The 18,584-nt window shown below is 45.9% G+C and overlaps 1 protein-coding gene across 2 annotated transcripts in view; it reads left to right on the forward strand.

Annotated features, from left to right (window-relative positions):
• The first annotated feature begins 425 nt into the window (after positions 1–425).
• The window catches only part of TBC1D22A (TBC1 domain family member 22A), a 449,980-nt gene continuing 431,821 nt past the window's right edge, over positions 426–18,584 (forward strand). For both annotated transcript variants that reach the window (XM_090042105.1, XM_090042106.1), the window contains exons 1-2: positions 426–599; positions 6,987–7,043. In XM_090042105.1, coding sequence (XP_089898231.1) covers positions 538–599; positions 6,987–7,043 — 119 coding nt within the window. In that variant the 5' untranslated portion in view covers positions 426–537. The remainder of the gene's footprint in view (positions 600–6,986; positions 7,044–18,584) is intronic.

Here is an 18,584-nt window from a genome sequence, read left to right on the forward strand (position 1 = left end):
GAATCTGATATCTTTTATTAGACCAACTTAAATGATTAAGGGTTTTTAAACCCGAAAGCTTGCTAAGAATTTTTTTCCCAACTAATTAGGTTGGTCTAATAATAGATAGCAGATTCACCCAAAGAACCTTGTCTGCCAAGAACGCCATGGACTTTGCCTACGTTGCATCATTTAGCTGCCTCCAATGACGGTACACTCGGGCTCTTCCTCGGCTTGATTGCGACCTGTCCCAGCGGCGAAATTACTACACAGACGCGGGCTCCACAACCTGCCCCCAGCGGGAGGGGGAGCAGCCCTGAGGTTGTTGCTCCCGCTGGGCCGACGGCAGCCCTGATTGGACGACTCGCACCCACCCGACAGTAACGTTACTTCTGATTGGGTCAAGCCCAGGCCGGCTTCGGGCGGCCAATGGGGGCAGCGCTTGTTGCGCGGTGTCAACATGGCAGCGCTCTGCTGGCTCTAGGGGAAGGGGGCTGGATGGAGTGAGCCCCGCGGGGCCGGCTCGGGCGACCGGCAGGGGCATGAGCTGGCGCAGACATGGCGAGCGACGGCGGCCGCAAGCAGTTCTGGAAGCGCAGCGCGACCAAGGTGCCGGGGAGGTGAGCGGAGCGCCGCTGGCCTCGGCCCCAGCCCGTCCCGGAGCGCGGGGCCCCGGTGCCCGGCAGCCCGCGCCCGCGGGGAGGTCGGTGCCTTCCTGCCCCCCGCGCTGTGCGGGGCTCGAGCGCCCGTGGAGCTTGTGCCCTGAGCGTCCCGGCACGGATCCCGGCCGCGGGCCGCCGAGTCGGCGCAGGATTCGCCTGGGCTTGTTCGGACAGCAGCAGTGGGGAGGCCGGCTTCCCCAGCCGCAGGAGGGCAGGAGCTGTTCCCCTCGCACTGCCGGCACCCCCTGTGGGCTGGATGCACCCGGCCGTGCACCCCAGGCGCACGCATGGGACTTGGAAACTTGGCAGCGGAGGAGCAGTGGCGGTGTTAATAGCCATTCATTCCCCCACCACCAAATTTCCGGACCTGCGGGAGCCCTTGGGCTGAATGACATGGCACCACGGCCGTGCTTGCACAGCTCTGCTGTGTCTGAGCATTGAGCCTTCAGCGTCGAGTTCGTTTGCAGATGACCGAGAAGATGGGGGAACATTGAAGGAACCCAGCTGGTTAAGCAAACTATCAATGTGGTGGCAGCTGACATTCAGTGTTATGAGGGGGAAAGAGTACCTGCCAGAGGGAGAGGAATAATTCACTCTCTGTACAAAGGATAGCATTGTAAAGTAACTGTGTAAATTGCAGGAAGTGGCTCTAGAAGTTGTTTTGGATAGGTTGGTGAATCTTGCTCCTTGGTGTGCTAGAATGTGTAAGGACTGGACTGAAGAGTGACATGTAAATACAGGATATGAGATTAGCTGGAGTTGTGCATTATAATTCATACATTATAAAACCAGGAGGGCTTGTGCGATCCTTTCTTGGCTGTCCTGTGTGTAACAGACTCCAGTTCTCCAGTTTGTGTCTAATTTCTGGATGCAAGTTATTGGGGTTTGCTGATTTCAAAATGTTTAATATGGTCTCCTGAGTTATTGCTGTAATAGAAAATACTTTGTCACCATTATACTGTATGCATTGTCTGGTTCATCCCTTTGCTGCCCATATGCCAGGATGAGGGTTATTAGGGCATAGTACTCTTGTCACCCAAGCTGGGTAGAGTTGTCGAAGGCCTGTCCCAACCTGCCTCTTGATTGGTTGCATGGGTGAGAGTTGTAGGGAAACTTCCATGAGCCTTTCCATGAACTGTATTGCTTGTTATCCCACAGAAATCTCACGGTGTGTCTACACTACAGTTTCAGAAATAGAAGATCTGTCCCTAAATAAACTTTGTTGCTTGTTTCTGTCATCCTGGGAACTAAAAATTCCCAGCTTGGGAAAGTGCTGCACAATTACTCTGTTAGGTTGGCTTGTAGGTTTCCTTTTTGAGGAATCTCCTTGTATCTTCAATAAGTCTAAGGCTTTTTCAGTCCAACCTTGACAGTGCCCCTGACTATTTTCTAGGCCAGTGGTCTCCGAAGTGGGGTGTGTGTACCCAAGGGGGTGGGCAAGACAGTCTGTTGGGGTGCGGGAAGAAGATATTAGAACTTCTATTTATATGTACATTTATATAAATATACATATCTTGGGGGCGCATGCTCAAAAATTTTTTACTGATAGGGGTATGTGATCAAAAAAGTTTGGAGACCACTGATCTAGGCAGCCAGCCAGGCAGTGAAGGAGATCATTAGCTAGCAGTTAAAAGGCAGAGAAAAAGGGTTGTTGATTTCATGAGTGAAATAAGTGGAACACAAATGCTGCCAACCATGATCTTTTCTTTAAAAAATGAAGAAACTTAATAGAAAAATACTCTTATTGGGTACACATTTTTTATAAATTAGAATGAAATCTGTATTGCCTAAAACCTTAACTTGCTATAAAAATAAGTATTTGTCTTGAAGCGCTCTCCAAACATTAATACCATGGGACAGTGAGTGGGGCAGCTAGATTTCCTCCCCTTGGCTGATAAAGTAGCAGTTCTTCTCAGGGCGCGGACAGTCTTGCCCCTTGGTATTACAGCTTTTGTCTGCTGAACAACTGGTCTTCACAGCCTGTGGGAACTAGTGATGTCAGAGAAATTCTTCAAATTGAGTTGCTGATATTTGTTCGTTTCTACAACCTCCTATGTAGTTGTTTTGACCTTTTCTCATGGTCCTTCCTCTTCATATCACACTGTCACATTCAAAGTGAGAGAGCTTCTCTTGCCTCTGAGTGCTTTATTTTGATGTCATAAACTGAAATTTCATTGTTTTAAGGGATGTGCAATTGTTTTGAGGGACTTGTTGGAGGTGCAGCGACTGGTGTTGCTTGTTTTTGACTTGCCTAGTGGCTTTAAACATTAGGCTGGAAGCAGCTGGAGGGTGCAAAGATGATTGCATATATGATGGTTCATCTATCTGACTCTGTGTATGCAGGACTAGAGTTTCCTTGATATGGAGAACCTTGAGGCAAAAGCCTGAAGGTAACTGCCTGGGGACAGACATGTGCAATGAACAGTTGCCCCTGGAAGAAATGACCCCGGATTGGAGCTGAGAGTAAAGCTTCCCAGGTTTAAGGGGTTGTCGTGTGCTACAGTTCTTGGGTCTCCTGGGCTATGACAGCAGGCTGCTGCACTTTGCCCAAGCTGGAGTTGGTTTTACATTGCTTTTTATCCTGGCTATCCTGGATCAGTTTGTAACTGTACAGACATCCCAGACATGCGGGCACATGCTTGCAGTGGCTCAGGCTAGAAGCTTAGGGGCACTAGAGCAGCCTTCCTGTCCCTTGGACAGTGCTGAGCTGAGGAGGTCATGGCCAGACCCTGGCAGGATGCTCTGATTAGGGAGGGGTCCCCCTCCACGACCAGCCTAGCAGGGAATTTATCAGTGTTTATCAGTCTGAAGGGGGCAGTTGCACAAGTTAGTGATCATACTTTGGAGAAGGTGTGGGCAAACTGGTGGATCTGGCTCATTGCTTGACTCCTTTTCCCAGCAGCCCCTGCCTGCCCTGCTGCAGCCGGCTTCCAACAGCAGTGGGGTCATGACAGCTTGGGGCCAGGGTTTCCTGGGAGATCAACCCTAGCAGCACTGGCAGGGCATGTGGCTGTGCGGAGAGCTGCTCTGGGGCCAGGGCTGGGATCTTGCGGTGGTGCTGTGATCCGCTGCCTGCACGCCCTTGTCCAGAGCATGAGGGCAGCCAGTGGATCACAGTTTTGCTCCAGCTCCAGACGACACTGTCACTGCCGCAAGATCCCAGCCCTGGCCCTGGAGCAGCTCCCTACTCAGCCGAGCTGTGTGCCCTGCCAGCGCCTCTGGGGGCAGTCTCCATGGAAACGCTGGCCCTGTGCTGTCACAGCCTTGCTGCTGCTGGGGTCTCCACGGAAACTAGTAACAGTGACGTGGGCAGAAGTTGCTGGGAAATAGTTTACTATGGGCCTCATCAGGCCTGTGGCCTGGACTTTTCCTGCCCCTGTTTTGGAGTGATGGAATGGGACAGTTTTTCCTAATAAGCAGAAAGTACTTGAGGGTGTTTCTTACTACTGACACTGCCTTGCCTTCCCAAGAATGGTGACTGCTCAGTTGGGGCCTTTAGGCCCCCATGAATGTAGGTCTTGGAAGCATTTTCTCCTTCCAGCCACTAAACCCAAGCAACACTGAAGTATTTGCTTCACCTGGTTTTGATTAGGTAGTGTTCTTTTATGTAGGTGTGTATACTTTGTATATAAAAAAGCAGACAGCTAAAAACCATCAACATCGTTGGAAGCTGGGTGTGAGGCATTGCCAGATGATGTCATTTTAGGTATTGAAGAAGAGGAGAGAGAGGGTAGGTCTTTTGAAGTGCCTGCAGCTTTTGGGTAAGAATAACGTGCTTTATTTTCACTTGCTGGGTTTTGTTGGAAAGAAATAATAGTAGCTATTTTTGTACTTCAGTCTGCTTCAGCTGTGCTGTATAAGATGCTGAGTAACAGGAAGACCTTATACTATGTCAGATGTCATTAAACATCAGTTGTAAGCTATGAACTTTGCCATAAGACCTGTACTTTTTTTTAAAATGAGTATATTGCTATTTCTGTACCCAGTAGGGAACATGTAGTGGTATATCTATGGCATGAGCTTACTAAAGGGAACGTTTGTATAAGTATATCCATTATAGACAACATTTTCTTCTCTCTTCCCCTACTCTCCCTGAAGTCTTATTCTAGCAAATGTTTCTGTAGCTGAAAGTTTCATAGATTCATAGTCTGAAGGGACCTCTGTGGGCCATCTAGTCTGACCCCCTTCCCTGGCAGGCAAGAAAAGAGTCACCAACCCTGGGGTCATGTGATCCCAGCTAGGTGCCTGTCTAGTCTCCTCTTGAAGACCCCCAAGGATGGGGTGAGCACCACCTCCCTTGGGAGGCCATTGCAGATTCTGGCAACCCTGACCGTGAAGAACTTCCTCCTAATGTCCAGCCTTTCTCTCTAGAAAGTTATGGCCATTGTTCCTTGTCGTTCCAGGGTGTGCCCTGGTGAACAGATCGTCACCTACTTCTTGTTGCTCTCCCCTTATGAATTTGTGTGCCGCCACAAGGTCCCCACTCAGCCTTCTCTTGGAGAGACTGAAGAGGGTACAATCCCTTAGCCTTTCCTTGTAGGGCCTTCCCTGCAGGCCTCAAATCAGGCAAGTGGCTCTTCTTTGGACCCTCTCCAGGTTGTCCGCATCCTGCGTGAACTGTGGTATCCAGAACTCAATGCAGTACTCCAGCTGCAGTCTGACCAGTGCCGCATAGAGGGGGAGAATCACCTCCCTGGGCCTGTTTGAAAAGTACCTACAGATACATGACAAGGTGCAATTGGCTCTGCCAACTGCTTCATCACATTGGTGACTCATTTTCATCCTGGAGTCAACAGCGACTCCAAGATCTTTTTCTGCCTCAGTGCAGCTGAGAAGGTCGCCCCCCAGCCTGTAGGTACAATGGCAGTTCTTCCTCCCTAGATGCGGCACCGTGCACTTGTCCTTATTGAATTGCATTCTATTGTTCTCTGCTCACTTCCCCAGCCTGTCTAGGTCAGCCTGGATCTGGTTCCTCCTCTCCAGGGTGTTAGCTGTACCGCATAATTTTGTGTCGTCCGTGAATTTGGACAGGGTGCTTCCCAACCCCTCAACCAGATCACTGATGATGATGTTGAACAGCACTGGCCCCAGAACTGAGCTCTGAGGGACTCCACTGCCCACATCTTTTCAGGTTGATACCCATCTGTCCACTACCACCCTCTGAGTGAACCCTTGAGCCAATTTGCTACTCAGTCTACTGTGTAATCACCCAAGGCAAATCCCCTCAATTTATTTATAAGGATGGTATGGGACACCTTGTCAAAGGCCTTTTTGAAGTTGAAAGCAGACTTTATTTTGAGAAGGATAGTTATTAATATTTCACCTACCTGGCAATGTGTTTATTTTTTTTTCTGTTTACAAGCCTGCTATTTCAACGTGTTGTTGCTTGCATACTGTCATTGTTCTTGTTCTCTGATATGACATGTTATATATACTGCATCTTTTGTCCCTGACTGACTGACCTCATCTACTATGACTGCTGAGGCTTTGTTGGAATTATATTGTAGCTATGATGCTCCAGGAAACGTGTGGGAGGCAAATGTGTTTATTAGGGCTGATTATCTTTTTATTGGACCAATGGAAGGTTTGGGAGAGATTTTAGATCAGCTTTCCAGCATGAAGTGTTCCTCAGGTCACTAAGTCCAATATGATAGCACCTTTGGATACAGGAAAATAAGGTTAATTTCTTTAACCGGCATCTTTTTGGAGTGTCTTCATCTCCTTCCCCTCCTTCCCCCTCAAGAAGTGTTGAATCAGAAAAGGGAAGGACTTTTTTAAAGCAGTATAAATTTCTACAATGCATGCTTTAATGTGCATTAACCTATTTTAATGAGCATTAGAATATCGGTAAAAACCCTTGCTATTTAGTTAATGTGTGTTAAAATAGGCTAATGCGCATTAACTAAAGAGCAGTTTTAAGTGACGCTTAATATGCATTAAGGTAGGCTAATGTGCATTTTCCTAGTACTTCAGAATAGAGTACTAGATTTTAATGCACATTAACTAAGTGCGATAATGCACGAGGAGACACCTGACTGTGTGCATGCACACATTTTTTTTTTTAAAAAGTGTGCTTGATAAGCTAATACAAGATTCCTATCTAAACAGCTTTTATTTCCATGAAATTACCTTGTAGTATGTTACAGCTTTTGTTAATTGTTTAAGTTGGGTGTACATCGGGTAACAGCTTTCATTTGGAACAAGAGTTCTAGTTTGAAATGTAAACAGTTGTCATATTTTTTGACTTCCCTTTACTAGTGAGCAGCTTCTCAAGAATAACTTGTATTTGTATATTTTTAGAAATGTATCAGTTTTATGATGATTTTTTTTTTCTTCTCTTTTTAGCATCCAACATGTGTATGGAGCTCAGCATCCACCTTTTGATCCACTATTGCATGGAACGTAAGTTAACATAAAATTAAAATGTCCTAAACAACTTGTAGCAGGCAAGGTTCTTTGGGTAGATGTGATATCTTTTATTAGACCAACTGCACAGTTGGAAAAAAGTTCTTCGCGAGCTTTCAGGTGAAGTCACCCCCTAAACAACTTATATCTTTTTTAGCCTCTCTCTACTTGTTTCTTCTGATTCTTCTTCCTAGTTGATTAATAATAGTATTATTTGAAATTATCTTCCCTTTCCACCTCTGACATCATGCTCTTCCCTTCTTCATTTCAGCTTCTATGCTTATGTTGACTTGGTTAGTTGCATCAAATGTGCTCAACTGATCTTTTATGATTTGTCTAACTCTGGATTGCACTAATCCACTGGTGCTCAACTCTTGAGCTAGTCTGTGGGCTGGATTCCATGAGTGGGGTCAGTGCACAGTTCAGTCCTAGGGTGTGATTTGGCCATGGAGAAACACCATGTGCCAAATTGACCCAGTGTGCTAGTGAGTGGGGCTGCATCATTCCACAGGTCTGGAAATTTGGGAGTGGGGGAACACACTGGCCCAAGCTGTGGCAATTAATGCTGCCATCACCTCCACTGCTACCAGTCCCCCACTGCCAAATTTCTAGATTCATGAGAAACCCTATGGGCTGGATGACATGGCTCCATGGGTCAGATCTGGCGAGAAGCCCATATATTCAGCACTAGTAAGCTAATCTGTTTGCAGAGTGCCCTGTAAATGTACATTTGCATATTAAATTATTTTTTTATTAATTGCAGTTGAAAAAACAACAACCTGGTTTTAAGCAAGCTTAACTTAACCCCAGTGTAATCAAGCCAACCGCTATGGGTCAGCAAAACCTTCCACATTTAATCTGTAGAGATTTGTGGCTGGTTTAAAATCCTGAGACTTTTTAACTTCGTTGTTGGATGTTCATGTGTAGTGCCACTGTCAAAGGCAAGATATCAGATAAAATAATTGAAGTGATTTGTGAATCTTGCACAATTTAAGTTTAAAAAAAAATATTACTTATTGACTGCAGTATTTGGTGATATATGCTTTGTTTTGCTTAGTTTGTGACAGTTGTACAAATGTCTGCATATTTGTACCAACTTTAAGCTTGGCTTACGTGAAATGGAAAGAAATTCAATAGACTTCAACTTGTTTTTTTTGTCATTCAAAGTATAAGTATTTCAGGATTCTGCATATGCTTTGTCTTTCAACCAGAAATAAAGTATTTTTTATAAGCTTTTTAGTATTAGGGTGCAGAAAAGTATACAGAGAGAAGGATTTTAAGTACTTTGATAAAGGATATATACGCTGTACAAAGGTTATTTTTATTTCCTTTTCCTACAGCATTCTTTCAAAGCTCTAGGCTTCCACAGTATCTAAAAACACACAATGTTTAATACAAAATTAATATAAATAATTCTAGCAGCAGAAAACTATTTTTTATTTTATTTCAAAGATGTATCTTACATAAATGCATAGTTGAGTAAAGGGTCTGGTGACCAGCATGCATTTTTTTTCACTTTACTCCCTTCTGCTGCTTAGATCTGGAAAATAACCCAGAGGACATCAATAGGTTCTCTTTTTGTGCTACAGCTAATGCTTAAGATGTTCACAGCAACTTTATGTTCATGTATGTAAAGCAGTATATGTGCTATTATGTACAAAGGAACTTTGGAACAGAATTAATTTTTTTTCTTGCCTTGTTATGGTGGTGACTCTTAAATTAGAACAGTGTCATTACTCTGCAAAGTGTGAACTAACTTGATTAAAGGGCTGGAGAGTAAGGCTGGCTCCCTGCCACTGTGTGCACCCCTGAGGGATATGTAGGGGGCATGTGCCCCCCCCCCCAGGTTTGTGCGTGGTGCTATAGCGGGCTGCCTGCTGAGGGCTTGGGGCCAGGGGCTGCACTAGCCTTTTCTGGGCGTGGAGGAGGGGGGTGTGTTTCTGGGCTAGGGCTGAGCTCATAGCGGGCAGGGAAGGGCTGGGGATGGGGCAGACTCAGCTGTGCAGGGCAGGAAGCAGCAGCAGTGGTACTGGGAAAGGTGGCTATGGGAGGGCTACAGGGAATTGTGTGTGGGGGGGGCTATAGCCCCCCCAAGCCTCCCCCTAGCACCACCCTTGCTCGGGTTACTCTGCTCTGCCGCCTTTCCCTTGAGAGCTCTGGTTCACTAAGCAGGGCGGCTCTTGGGGTGGTTTGGGGGACTATAGCCTTTCCAAAACTCCCTGTAACACCCCCCGTAGCCACCCCTCCTGGAGCTGCCGCTGCCTGCCCTATGCAACTGAGGCTGCCTCATCCCTAGCCCGCCCCTGAGCCTGGTCCAATCCCCGCCTTGCCCCCTCCCCCCCCACCAGAAGAGGCTAGCGCAGGCTCTGACCCTCAGTCCACAGCAGGCAGTCTGCCCTTGCCCTGTGCACAAGTCCAGGGAGGGAGGGCACATGCCTTCCCCAGGGGTTCACGCAGCAGCTCTGTCCCAACCCTATTCATTGTCCTGGCTGAGTAGCCGCTGCTCGCTTCCTCCCTCACTGTTGGGGCCTACCCCACCCCCCTTCCTTCAGCAGACTTATCAGTAGGATGCTGCTTTCCAATCTGCTGGGCTATATTCTGTAAATTGGCTATTGGATTGGAATGGGCCAATATGGCTGGTTAATAATCCATTATCAATATAGGCACATGTTCCTTTAACAGTTTATTTCATAAAGTTTCTTTGTATATGGCTATAAGATGGGGGTCTTTCCCCCCATATTAACTGAAGGGTGAGGCTCATCTTGCATTTGAGTAAATATGGTAATAAAATAATTCTTTTGCTGCTGTGAACTTGGGAAGACGACATCAAGTCAGGTTTTTTTTTAACACTTTGGATTCCTATTTGAAAGTTTTGGGTTTATCTTGTGTATCAGGTTTGTACACCTGATTCAAGCGTGCTAAGTCAACATGGTACACCACGGCACCCTTGAAAGGATCTCAAGGCCCCATAGGGTGCCATGGCACCATCACAAATATAAGATGATGTATATGGTGTCAAAATAATGAATTGCCCACTAAGCAAGGTTTTTCTAACCCTACACTAACATGAGCCATTCAATCTCCAGCCCCCTGAGTAAATAGACAAATTTTGCCATGAAAATTGAATGTAACAGACTTCTTGGCCAAAGTATAGAGTGGGTTCCAGTTATGAGACTGGAGAACGTCCCATTGCCAGCTCATCTCTCAAACTAGGGAGTTCCAGTTCTATGTCTCTGGTCACATCTGTAGCCCAGGGAAAGTTGTAGTCTCTCAAGCAGACAAAGTCCAAACTTTTAAAGCTTAGCAGGTCAAAAGTGCTGCTTTTAAAAAAATGTATCTTGAAATTAGAGGTGTGCCAATATATTAATTGCTTATTGGATCGGCACCAATAAAAGGAAATTAACATTATTGGCTGTTAGCCTTTTTTGGCTGGTTTAGCTGATAATGTTCACTGATAAGTATGATATGCCTTCTGGTTGGGGCCTCTGGATGCTCTGTGCATCTGTGTAGTCACATGCATGTATGTGACCAGGAATGCAGCTGGGCAGCAAGGAAAGCAGTGCCCTGCAGGTAAGTCTGTGAAGGGGAGAGGTGTGGGGGGCAGCTGCGGCCCCCACAGTGAAGGAGGGAGTGAGGCTGGGATGGGGTCACTACCCAGCCAGGGCAGTGAATGGGACCTAGGGCTGGAGCAGGGAGCCGAACAGAGCCATGGGTGATTCATCTAGGGGGCATAGGGAGGTGGCTCCCCACCACTGTGCGCACCCCCCGGGTGGAGGCATTGGGGGGCATGTGCCCCTCAGATTTGTGCGCAGGGTGGATGTGGGCTGCTTGCTGTGGGCTCACGGCTCTCTGCTCTGCTGCCTTTCCCTCAGAAGCCCTGCACCAGCCATGCACACCCTGCCTGCCTGGCAGCAGTTGGGGTGGTGAGTTCTGAACCCTCCCACCCCTCTCTGCCGCTGGGCAAATGGGGTGTGGGGCCCCTGGGGGTAAAGGCAGCAGGGTGGAGAGCTCCAATCCCACAGCAGGCAGCCCACATCTGCCCTTGTCCCCACTCAGCTCTACTTTGGTTAAAAGCATTCCTGCACTTAAAAATGATGGCTGTGGAGCTTGAACTAAAGTTCATGCAATGTTCAAGTGCCCCCATCACCATTTTTAAGCACCGGGATGCTTATTGCCTGGACAAGCCACCCATGACTCTGTCCTGCCCCTTGCCCCAGCCCCAGGTCCCATTTGCTGCCCCTGTCCCACACCCTTCTTCACCATGGGGGCCTCAATCTTCCCCCCCCATGCCCCTTTTCTCCCCCACGTCCCTTCCCCTCCACAGACTTACCTGCAGGGAGCTCCATGCTGCCCAGCTGCAGTCCTGTAAATCAATTATCAGATTGGTATTGGCCAATATGGGTGGTTAATCATTAACTATCAGTATTGGCCAAGAAAATCTTTATTGGTTAACCCCTACTTGAAACACGTATCCAGTTATGGAAATATTTCTTTCATATATTCCTGATAATCTTTTGCAATCTTGCAATCTCTTTTGCCAGACAAATAGGAAAGAAAAGTTCTTAGTATTACTTGGTACAAATACTTGGTATTTGCTATTTATAATAATAATCCCTGAACCAGGTAGGCTACTCTGCTTTACCTTTTAACAGTAATTTACTGTAACAAATATGTGGATATCTTCTCCTATAATATGTGTACCATAAACCCAGTTTACTTCTTTAAACCCAGTAATAGCCTTTAAATGAGTAACTTGCATTCATGCTTGATTCCATCACGCGTCTGTTCAAATGAGAGAGCAGATGTTACCTCTGTACTGATAAAGCATTGCAGCATAATGCCTTCTGACTTTTAGGTTCTCCATATACACGTTACAGGAGGAGAGAGAGAGAAGGTGAACTTCACATGATGCTGCCTTTTAGAGAGAAGAAACAACTGTCTTGTCACAACATTATCTATACACTTTCTGGAATGCTGAGTAAGAGTTATAATCAGCATCAAGCATTATCTTCTTGAGCAGAGTCTGTAAGCGGCAAAGTCAGTGACCTGTCTTCCAAAATGAAGTGGTTTGACAGTTTCTACCACTGTTTGTTTTAGTACTTTCCTCATAGCCTTTCCCTTCCAAGAATTGCATGCAGCCTTGTGAAAGATTAAGGAATGAAGTATGTCCTATGCCTCTCATACTTCTGGGATCATTAGTGACTTAATATCAACTAAAAGCCTTAATGTTATGGAGAAGAAGTGATCCTCCAAGTTCCTACTCAACTTCAGAAGTAGATGGCTTGGTTCTTATATACTTGTTTTTTTTTTTAATAGCAAAATTACCAAAATTCATCAAATTGAGAGAAACTCAAGTCGGCTGTCAAGTGAAGGCCACTATGCTTAATCAAGGTCATTTATATGATTCAGGTCACTGAAGCTAGAAACTTCACACTTGCTTCTTTTTTGTAGTTACTTAGACATAATTAATTAGTAAGTGGTGCAAAAGTTAAGAAAATTTAAAGTTAGCAGTTTGCATATGATCTTTATCTACATGCATATGTTAAGGAAGTCTCATTTCAATGGAGCTTCTGAATGTCATAGACTTATAGTGTCACTCTAGTTTAAGAAGTTTAAAAGTTCCTTTAGGCAAATACCTGTCCTTTTTACCAGAGACAGACTGAAAACTGAAGCCAGGCATAAATAGGTACTTAATATAACATTGGGGCTGAGAAATAACATGTTGAGCCATCAAAGCAAAAAAGTGACTATAAACAAGGGAACAGACACTTTAATCTATTTTTTCTTTTTTGTCCCTACAAGTCTAGTTCCTATAATTGTGTGTGTGTGACATTGCTGGGGTGGTGGAGGAGGAAATTCCAGCCCCTTGTTATCAGTTCAGTTTTGAAACCTAATGTAAGCAAAAATGTATTGTTGTTTTAGGATCAGTCGTGTTGGGAAGAGGAAAGATGCGAGGTGGAAAAAAAACTAGCGCAGAGGGGAGCTAATAGGGGAGAGGGAGAGGTCCTCAGCAACAATGCATTTTTTGGCTCTGCAACTTGTTCATTTAGCCTGCTTGCAGACATTTAAAAAAAAAAAAACCAAAACAAAACCCAAGGAAAAAAACCCCTGCTTTAGTGGAAGAAGCAGTACATTACTTTCATAGTTTCATGGTTTCATAGTTTCTAGGGTCGGAAGGGACCTGAGCAGATTATCTAGTCCGACCCCCTGCCGTGGCAGGAAAGAGTACTGGGGTCAAACGACCCCAGCAAGGTGTTCATCTAACCTCCTCTTAAACACCCCCAGGGTAGGAGCCTGTACCACTTCTCTTGGAAGCTGGTTCCAGACCCTAGCCGCCCTGACTGTGAAGTAGCGCCTCCTGATATCTAACCTAAACCTACCCTCTGCCAGCTTGTAACCGTTATTCCTGGTCACTCCTGGCGGTGCTCGGGGGAACAGTGACTCCCCCAATGCCTGCTGATCCCCCCTGACTAGTTTATAACAGGCCACTAGATCCCCCCTCAGCCTTCTCATTTGGAGGCTGAACAGGTTCAGGTCCCGTAGCCTCTCCTCATAGGGCTTGCCCTGTTGTCCCCTGATCATGCGGGTGGCCCTCCTCTGGACCCTCTCCATGCTGTCGACATCCCTCTTGAAGTGCGGCGCCCAGAACTGGATGCAGTACTCCAGCTGCGGCCTGACCAGTGCCGCGTAGAGGGGGAGGATCACCTCTTTGGACCTGCTCGAGATGCATCTGTGGATGCATGCCAAGGTGCGGCTGGCCTTCCTTACTGCCTCTCCCCACTGCCGGCCCATGTTCATCTTGGAGTCAATGATTCTGCCGTGCAGTGTCTGTATAGATTTCGCTAAAGCTGGTTCAATCAGGTATTAGATAAGTGCCAAAACCTCCCCCACTAAAGTGCCCAATCTAGACAGGAGTCAGGTGAGCTGACTCCAACTAACGCACTGCCTCTTCTGGACATGTGCTGGTCTTGGCATGGGCCTGTGCTGAGTTTAATGTAAAGAACTGTTTGTTTGTTTGTTTGTTTTTTCCAACATCTGCGAGCAGCCTTAAGGTATCAGAAGTGTTACATTAGAAAATCCTTCATAGACAAGCCTTATAAAAGCTGCTAAGCCAAAAGCTCCTGTAGATTCAATGACAGGTGGGAAAAATCTAAAACTGGATTCATTCCACCCTGCCACTGGTTGGCCCAGACAGAAGTGGCAGCTATTACACCACAGTGTCTCTATACTTCTATTCTGGTGAAGAAAATCAGCTTCTTTGCTTGAGGCCTGTTTCGGTTTTGGAAGGTTAACTTTTTTGGGGAAAATGTTCGTGTGGTGTATGAATAAATATGGTAATTATCAATCATATTTCCATATTGAACAAGGATATTCTCCTTAAGCCTTTTCATCGTTGTACTGATAGAAAAGTGTGTGGTGTTTCAAATGGGAAGATTGAATAATGCAAGAAGGAAATGGTCTTTTCCACGATAAGAATAATGCAGAAAGCTGCTAGCAAAGTTAACTGATTTTTGTTGGATTTTTTTTATTTTCAAGGTTTGTTTTGTTTTATTTTTTCTCCTGTTGTATCAGTACAGAAGATCTTGGAGCATGATACTCTCAGTTCACACCCTTTTTTTTTGTTTGTTTTGTTTAGAATGTTGAACTTGTGTGAAGAACGTGGCTACCACAATCTGTTTTTGTGTTTTAAAATAAGAGTCCCTTTTCCAAGGGGAATTGAGAGAACCTGTGTGCAAATGGGGAGAGAGATATTACAGCATTGAAGACTATTTTTTTAATTCCTGTAACCTGCAGATTGATTCTGAAGTTGATTCTTCCAACCCCATTTTGTTACTAGGGTTTTTCACATGAAAATTGGACCCATTGCTTAATTGATATGCCCTGTGGCTGGTCTCTAGCTGAGGGAGAAGCTGTGCCCTTTGAAGTAGAAGGTTCAGCAAACAGCTGAGTGCCTTGTCTTTAATTCAGCAACCCATTGCAAATCAAGTGGGCTATGAACCACCTAGATATGAATCATTCAGGTCCTAGTGTGTTCAGAACCAAAAATAACCGATGGGGAAGTAGAAGGAAATAGCAAGACACTGTTGATTAGTATGATAGATACTGGTCTCAGCACACTGCCTGTGTAACCATGGTGAACATTTGTGGTAAGGATTATGGCAAAGAGATTTGGACGGTGATAATAAAGTAGCTTTGTGAGGGGAGTTTTGCCCAAACATGAAGAGCAGCATGGGAGAAAACACAGATGTGCTTGTTAGAAGATTTAGCAAGTGGGAGATTGAGGATGGCATCATGGGCCAATCAGGCAGGAATCAGAATTTCAATCGTGAATGAGGGATGACAGGTAGGATGGGAACAGGTTGTGAAGAGCATTGAAAATGTCTTGTGCTAGTCTGGTTTTATCATCTCTTGTCAAGTATAATTTGACACCTGAACAGCAAGATATTTTTGAAGAAGCTAAGATATATAAAGCAGCACTGGCAAATGTTCAAAATAAAATTTCTGATGTAAAGTACCACTAATAAACTAACAGCTTTCAGTTCTTTTGTAGCTGTGCTTATAGCCTGTTGCATTTGATCTCTTCCTTTTCTTGCTTCTCCATCTAGCTTTGGAAGGAATCTGGTTCAATAACTAGGTAGCACAAAGTTCCTTTTCTTATAAGCTTGGGTTTTTATTGTTTTCTGGTAACATGCTCAATTCTACAGTTTCTCTTATAGCAGAATTGCTGCTAAGATGGTGACACCTGTTATGTGGGGATGTGAAATAGCAGCAGAATTCTCATGTTGGCTAATGACTGATTAAAGGGTAATGTTGAAAGGGGAAGTGGTGGGTTAGAAGGCTGCTCTTCAGGATTGAGACACAGGACTAATCTTATTTAGTATTTTCGCTAATAACATTGGCACAAAGTAATAATGTGCAAATTAAACTTGCTGGTGACGGTAAGTTAGGAGTCCTTAATACTGAGAAGGGTTGAAACATCTTGCAGGAAGAATTTGACTTATAGGAGTGCAGTAGTAGAAATGGCATGAAAATTACTGGTACAAGTATCAGGTCATACTTACAGAGACAAGAAACACAATTTTGGCTATAAACTTGGGAGTTCTCAGTTGGAAATTACAGCAGGAGAAAAACTTGGGTGTGTTAGTTGACTGCTGTTGGTATAGTTGTTCAATATAAAGTGGTTGGGGAAAAAGGCAAATGTTCTTCTAGTATGTACTGGCCTGAGGTAATGTCGGTACAGGTCTGAGGTGGCTTGTCTCTGTGCAAGGCCCTGATGAGACCTCATTGGTTGCCCTCTTTCAAGGAAGATGCATTACAATTGGAACAGGTGCATAGGAAGAATACTAAGGGTCTTGTTATTGGTTACCTTTACACTGTCATAAAGACACTTAAAATGGGAGCATTTACTCATTAAAGTAGGGTTGGGCTATTATTTGGGACTGTGGGCCACTTGGGGAGTTTTGGGGAGCTGTTGCAGGATGGGTCAGCACTCCTTCCCTTCACCCCCACCACCCTGCCCTGCAACAGCTCACCAAACCTCCCTGTGTGGGGTGGGATGAGCCCTCATGGACAGCAGCTTTAGCAGGTTCAGCCTCCAGCCTGCCCTACCCTGAGGAGGGCCTTGATCAGATGGCCCAGTCCTTGTTGGGAACCTGCTGGCTGCATCTACAACTGATCCTGGTGCCCACCTGGCACTGCTTCTGACGTGTTGGCCTAAAGTTGGTGTAAACTGCGGGGATGTCCTGTAGGTATGTGATGGTTGAGGGGAAGGAGGGGGAAAAGGGAGAGACAGAGGCAGCCCTGCCCAGCATGAGTGGCAGTGGCCAGTGCTGGGCAAAAGCAGGACCTGATAGCAGGTGTGTTGACTGCTGCCATGGCTCTTCTGGCTTGCAGCCATCCAGAGCCTACGCTGGGGCTACCCTGCAGCCCCTTCCTGCTGCTACTGCTATGCTGTGGGCCTGGAGTGGCTTGGAGGTGGTTCAGGGCAGTGGCGTTGGGGAGGAGCCACAGGGTAACCCTGGCATGGGCTCCGAGCAGCAGCAGCCAGAAGGGCCCCAGCAGCAGCAAGCCAGTCTGCTGCCAGGTGAGTGCTAACTCGACTCCTGCCCTGGTGTGACATACAGTGAGCCTGCTGAGTCTTGCCATTGTCCTGGTGTTAGTACTAACACCAATCTCTTCCACCTCTCTGCCCTCCCCCCCTACCATTTTCTCTTTTTAGTCCTTTTTCTTTATTTCTCTTCCCTATCCCTTCACTTTGAAATTTTCTTTTGTCCCCCAAGACTTTTCCAGCCCTAACCACTCTGGCTGTCACCTGGTGGCTGCAGCAGAAGGAAGTCACATGGTGGTTTCTCTGCCTCTGAGCTACATGCCACCTGCAGAGGAGGGATACAGTCCTGGCTCCTGTCCGCACCCTGCTTCCCAGGCCCCCTAGTGGCAGGCCACCATTATGCCATGTCAGACCTGCACTAAGTCTTAACCTATGAGTAGGGACCTACTGAAATTGAGGCGGCAGGCAACCAATTTCATGGGCTGATCATGAGGCTGGCCACCATTTTTGCAGGATTATTGTGGTGGGGCTCTTGGCATCTCTGGTGGAGGGGCCCTGGTGGCCTTGCCTCTTGCCACTGATTGGCTAAAAGGGTTGTCCTTCACATGGCCCCTGCCCCTTGCTGCCTGTTGGAGGAGAGGGGCAGGGCTGCATGACGGCCAGCCCTCTTAGCCAGTTAGCGGCGAGAGGTGGGGGTGTCCGCTGTCTTGGCTGTTCCGCTTCATGCTGATGGATCCATCTTCCCCTCTAGCTGGCTGCAAGGGCTGGGGTGCGGTGGCCTTTAGTACAGTTGACGCCCACTGAGGAGCCAGCATTTTACTAAAACATTTTATTTTTAGTAATTTTTTTGCTCATTTTACAGACGTCTTACTTTGCAGTTTCTACACAATCACAAATTGAGTAGATCCTTAACTATGACAGTTCTGAAACTGTTCCAACTTTATGACTTTACGTAACATTCCACAAATTTTAAAGTGTTTTAGAGAGAACCTGTAGTGGCAGCCTAAGATGATCAAGGGAATGGAGAACCTAGCTTAAGAGTGAAAAATGGAAAGCTTGGCTTGTTTGAGCTAGCAAAACAAAAGCTGAGAGAGGATGTGACTACTCTCTACAAATATAAAGGGGAAACATGCCAAAGAGGGAAAACAATGATCTAAGTTAAACTGTCTTTTACTAAATGTTGGCAGAAGAATAAATGAGCGTTTATGGCTTTACAAATTAAGGGGGCTCTTCATGTATCCTGCATAACTTATAATGTACTCTAAAAGTGGGGAAACACAGTCTCTCTTTATCAACCAGGTTTTGACTTGTATTCCTTGCTGTCCTGTGAGGCTCAATGTTAATTCTTTTAAATTAGCCAAAGTCAGTCTTCTGATTTTATTTTATTTTATTTTATTTTGGAGGAGAGATTTTTCGATTTATAAGGAGTAGATAGGTGCCCTCCCCTCCCCTTTATTCCAATTTTCTTCTTTAATACTCTTTATGCAGGG

The sequence above is a fragment of the Crocodylus siamensis genome, chromosome 4 (assembly GCF_052110815.1).
Source record: "Crocodylus siamensis isolate JL-2025a chromosome 4, ASM5211081v1, whole genome shotgun sequence".
NCBI classification, from domain to species: domain Eukaryota; kingdom Metazoa; phylum Chordata; order Crocodylia; family Crocodylidae; genus Crocodylus; species Crocodylus siamensis.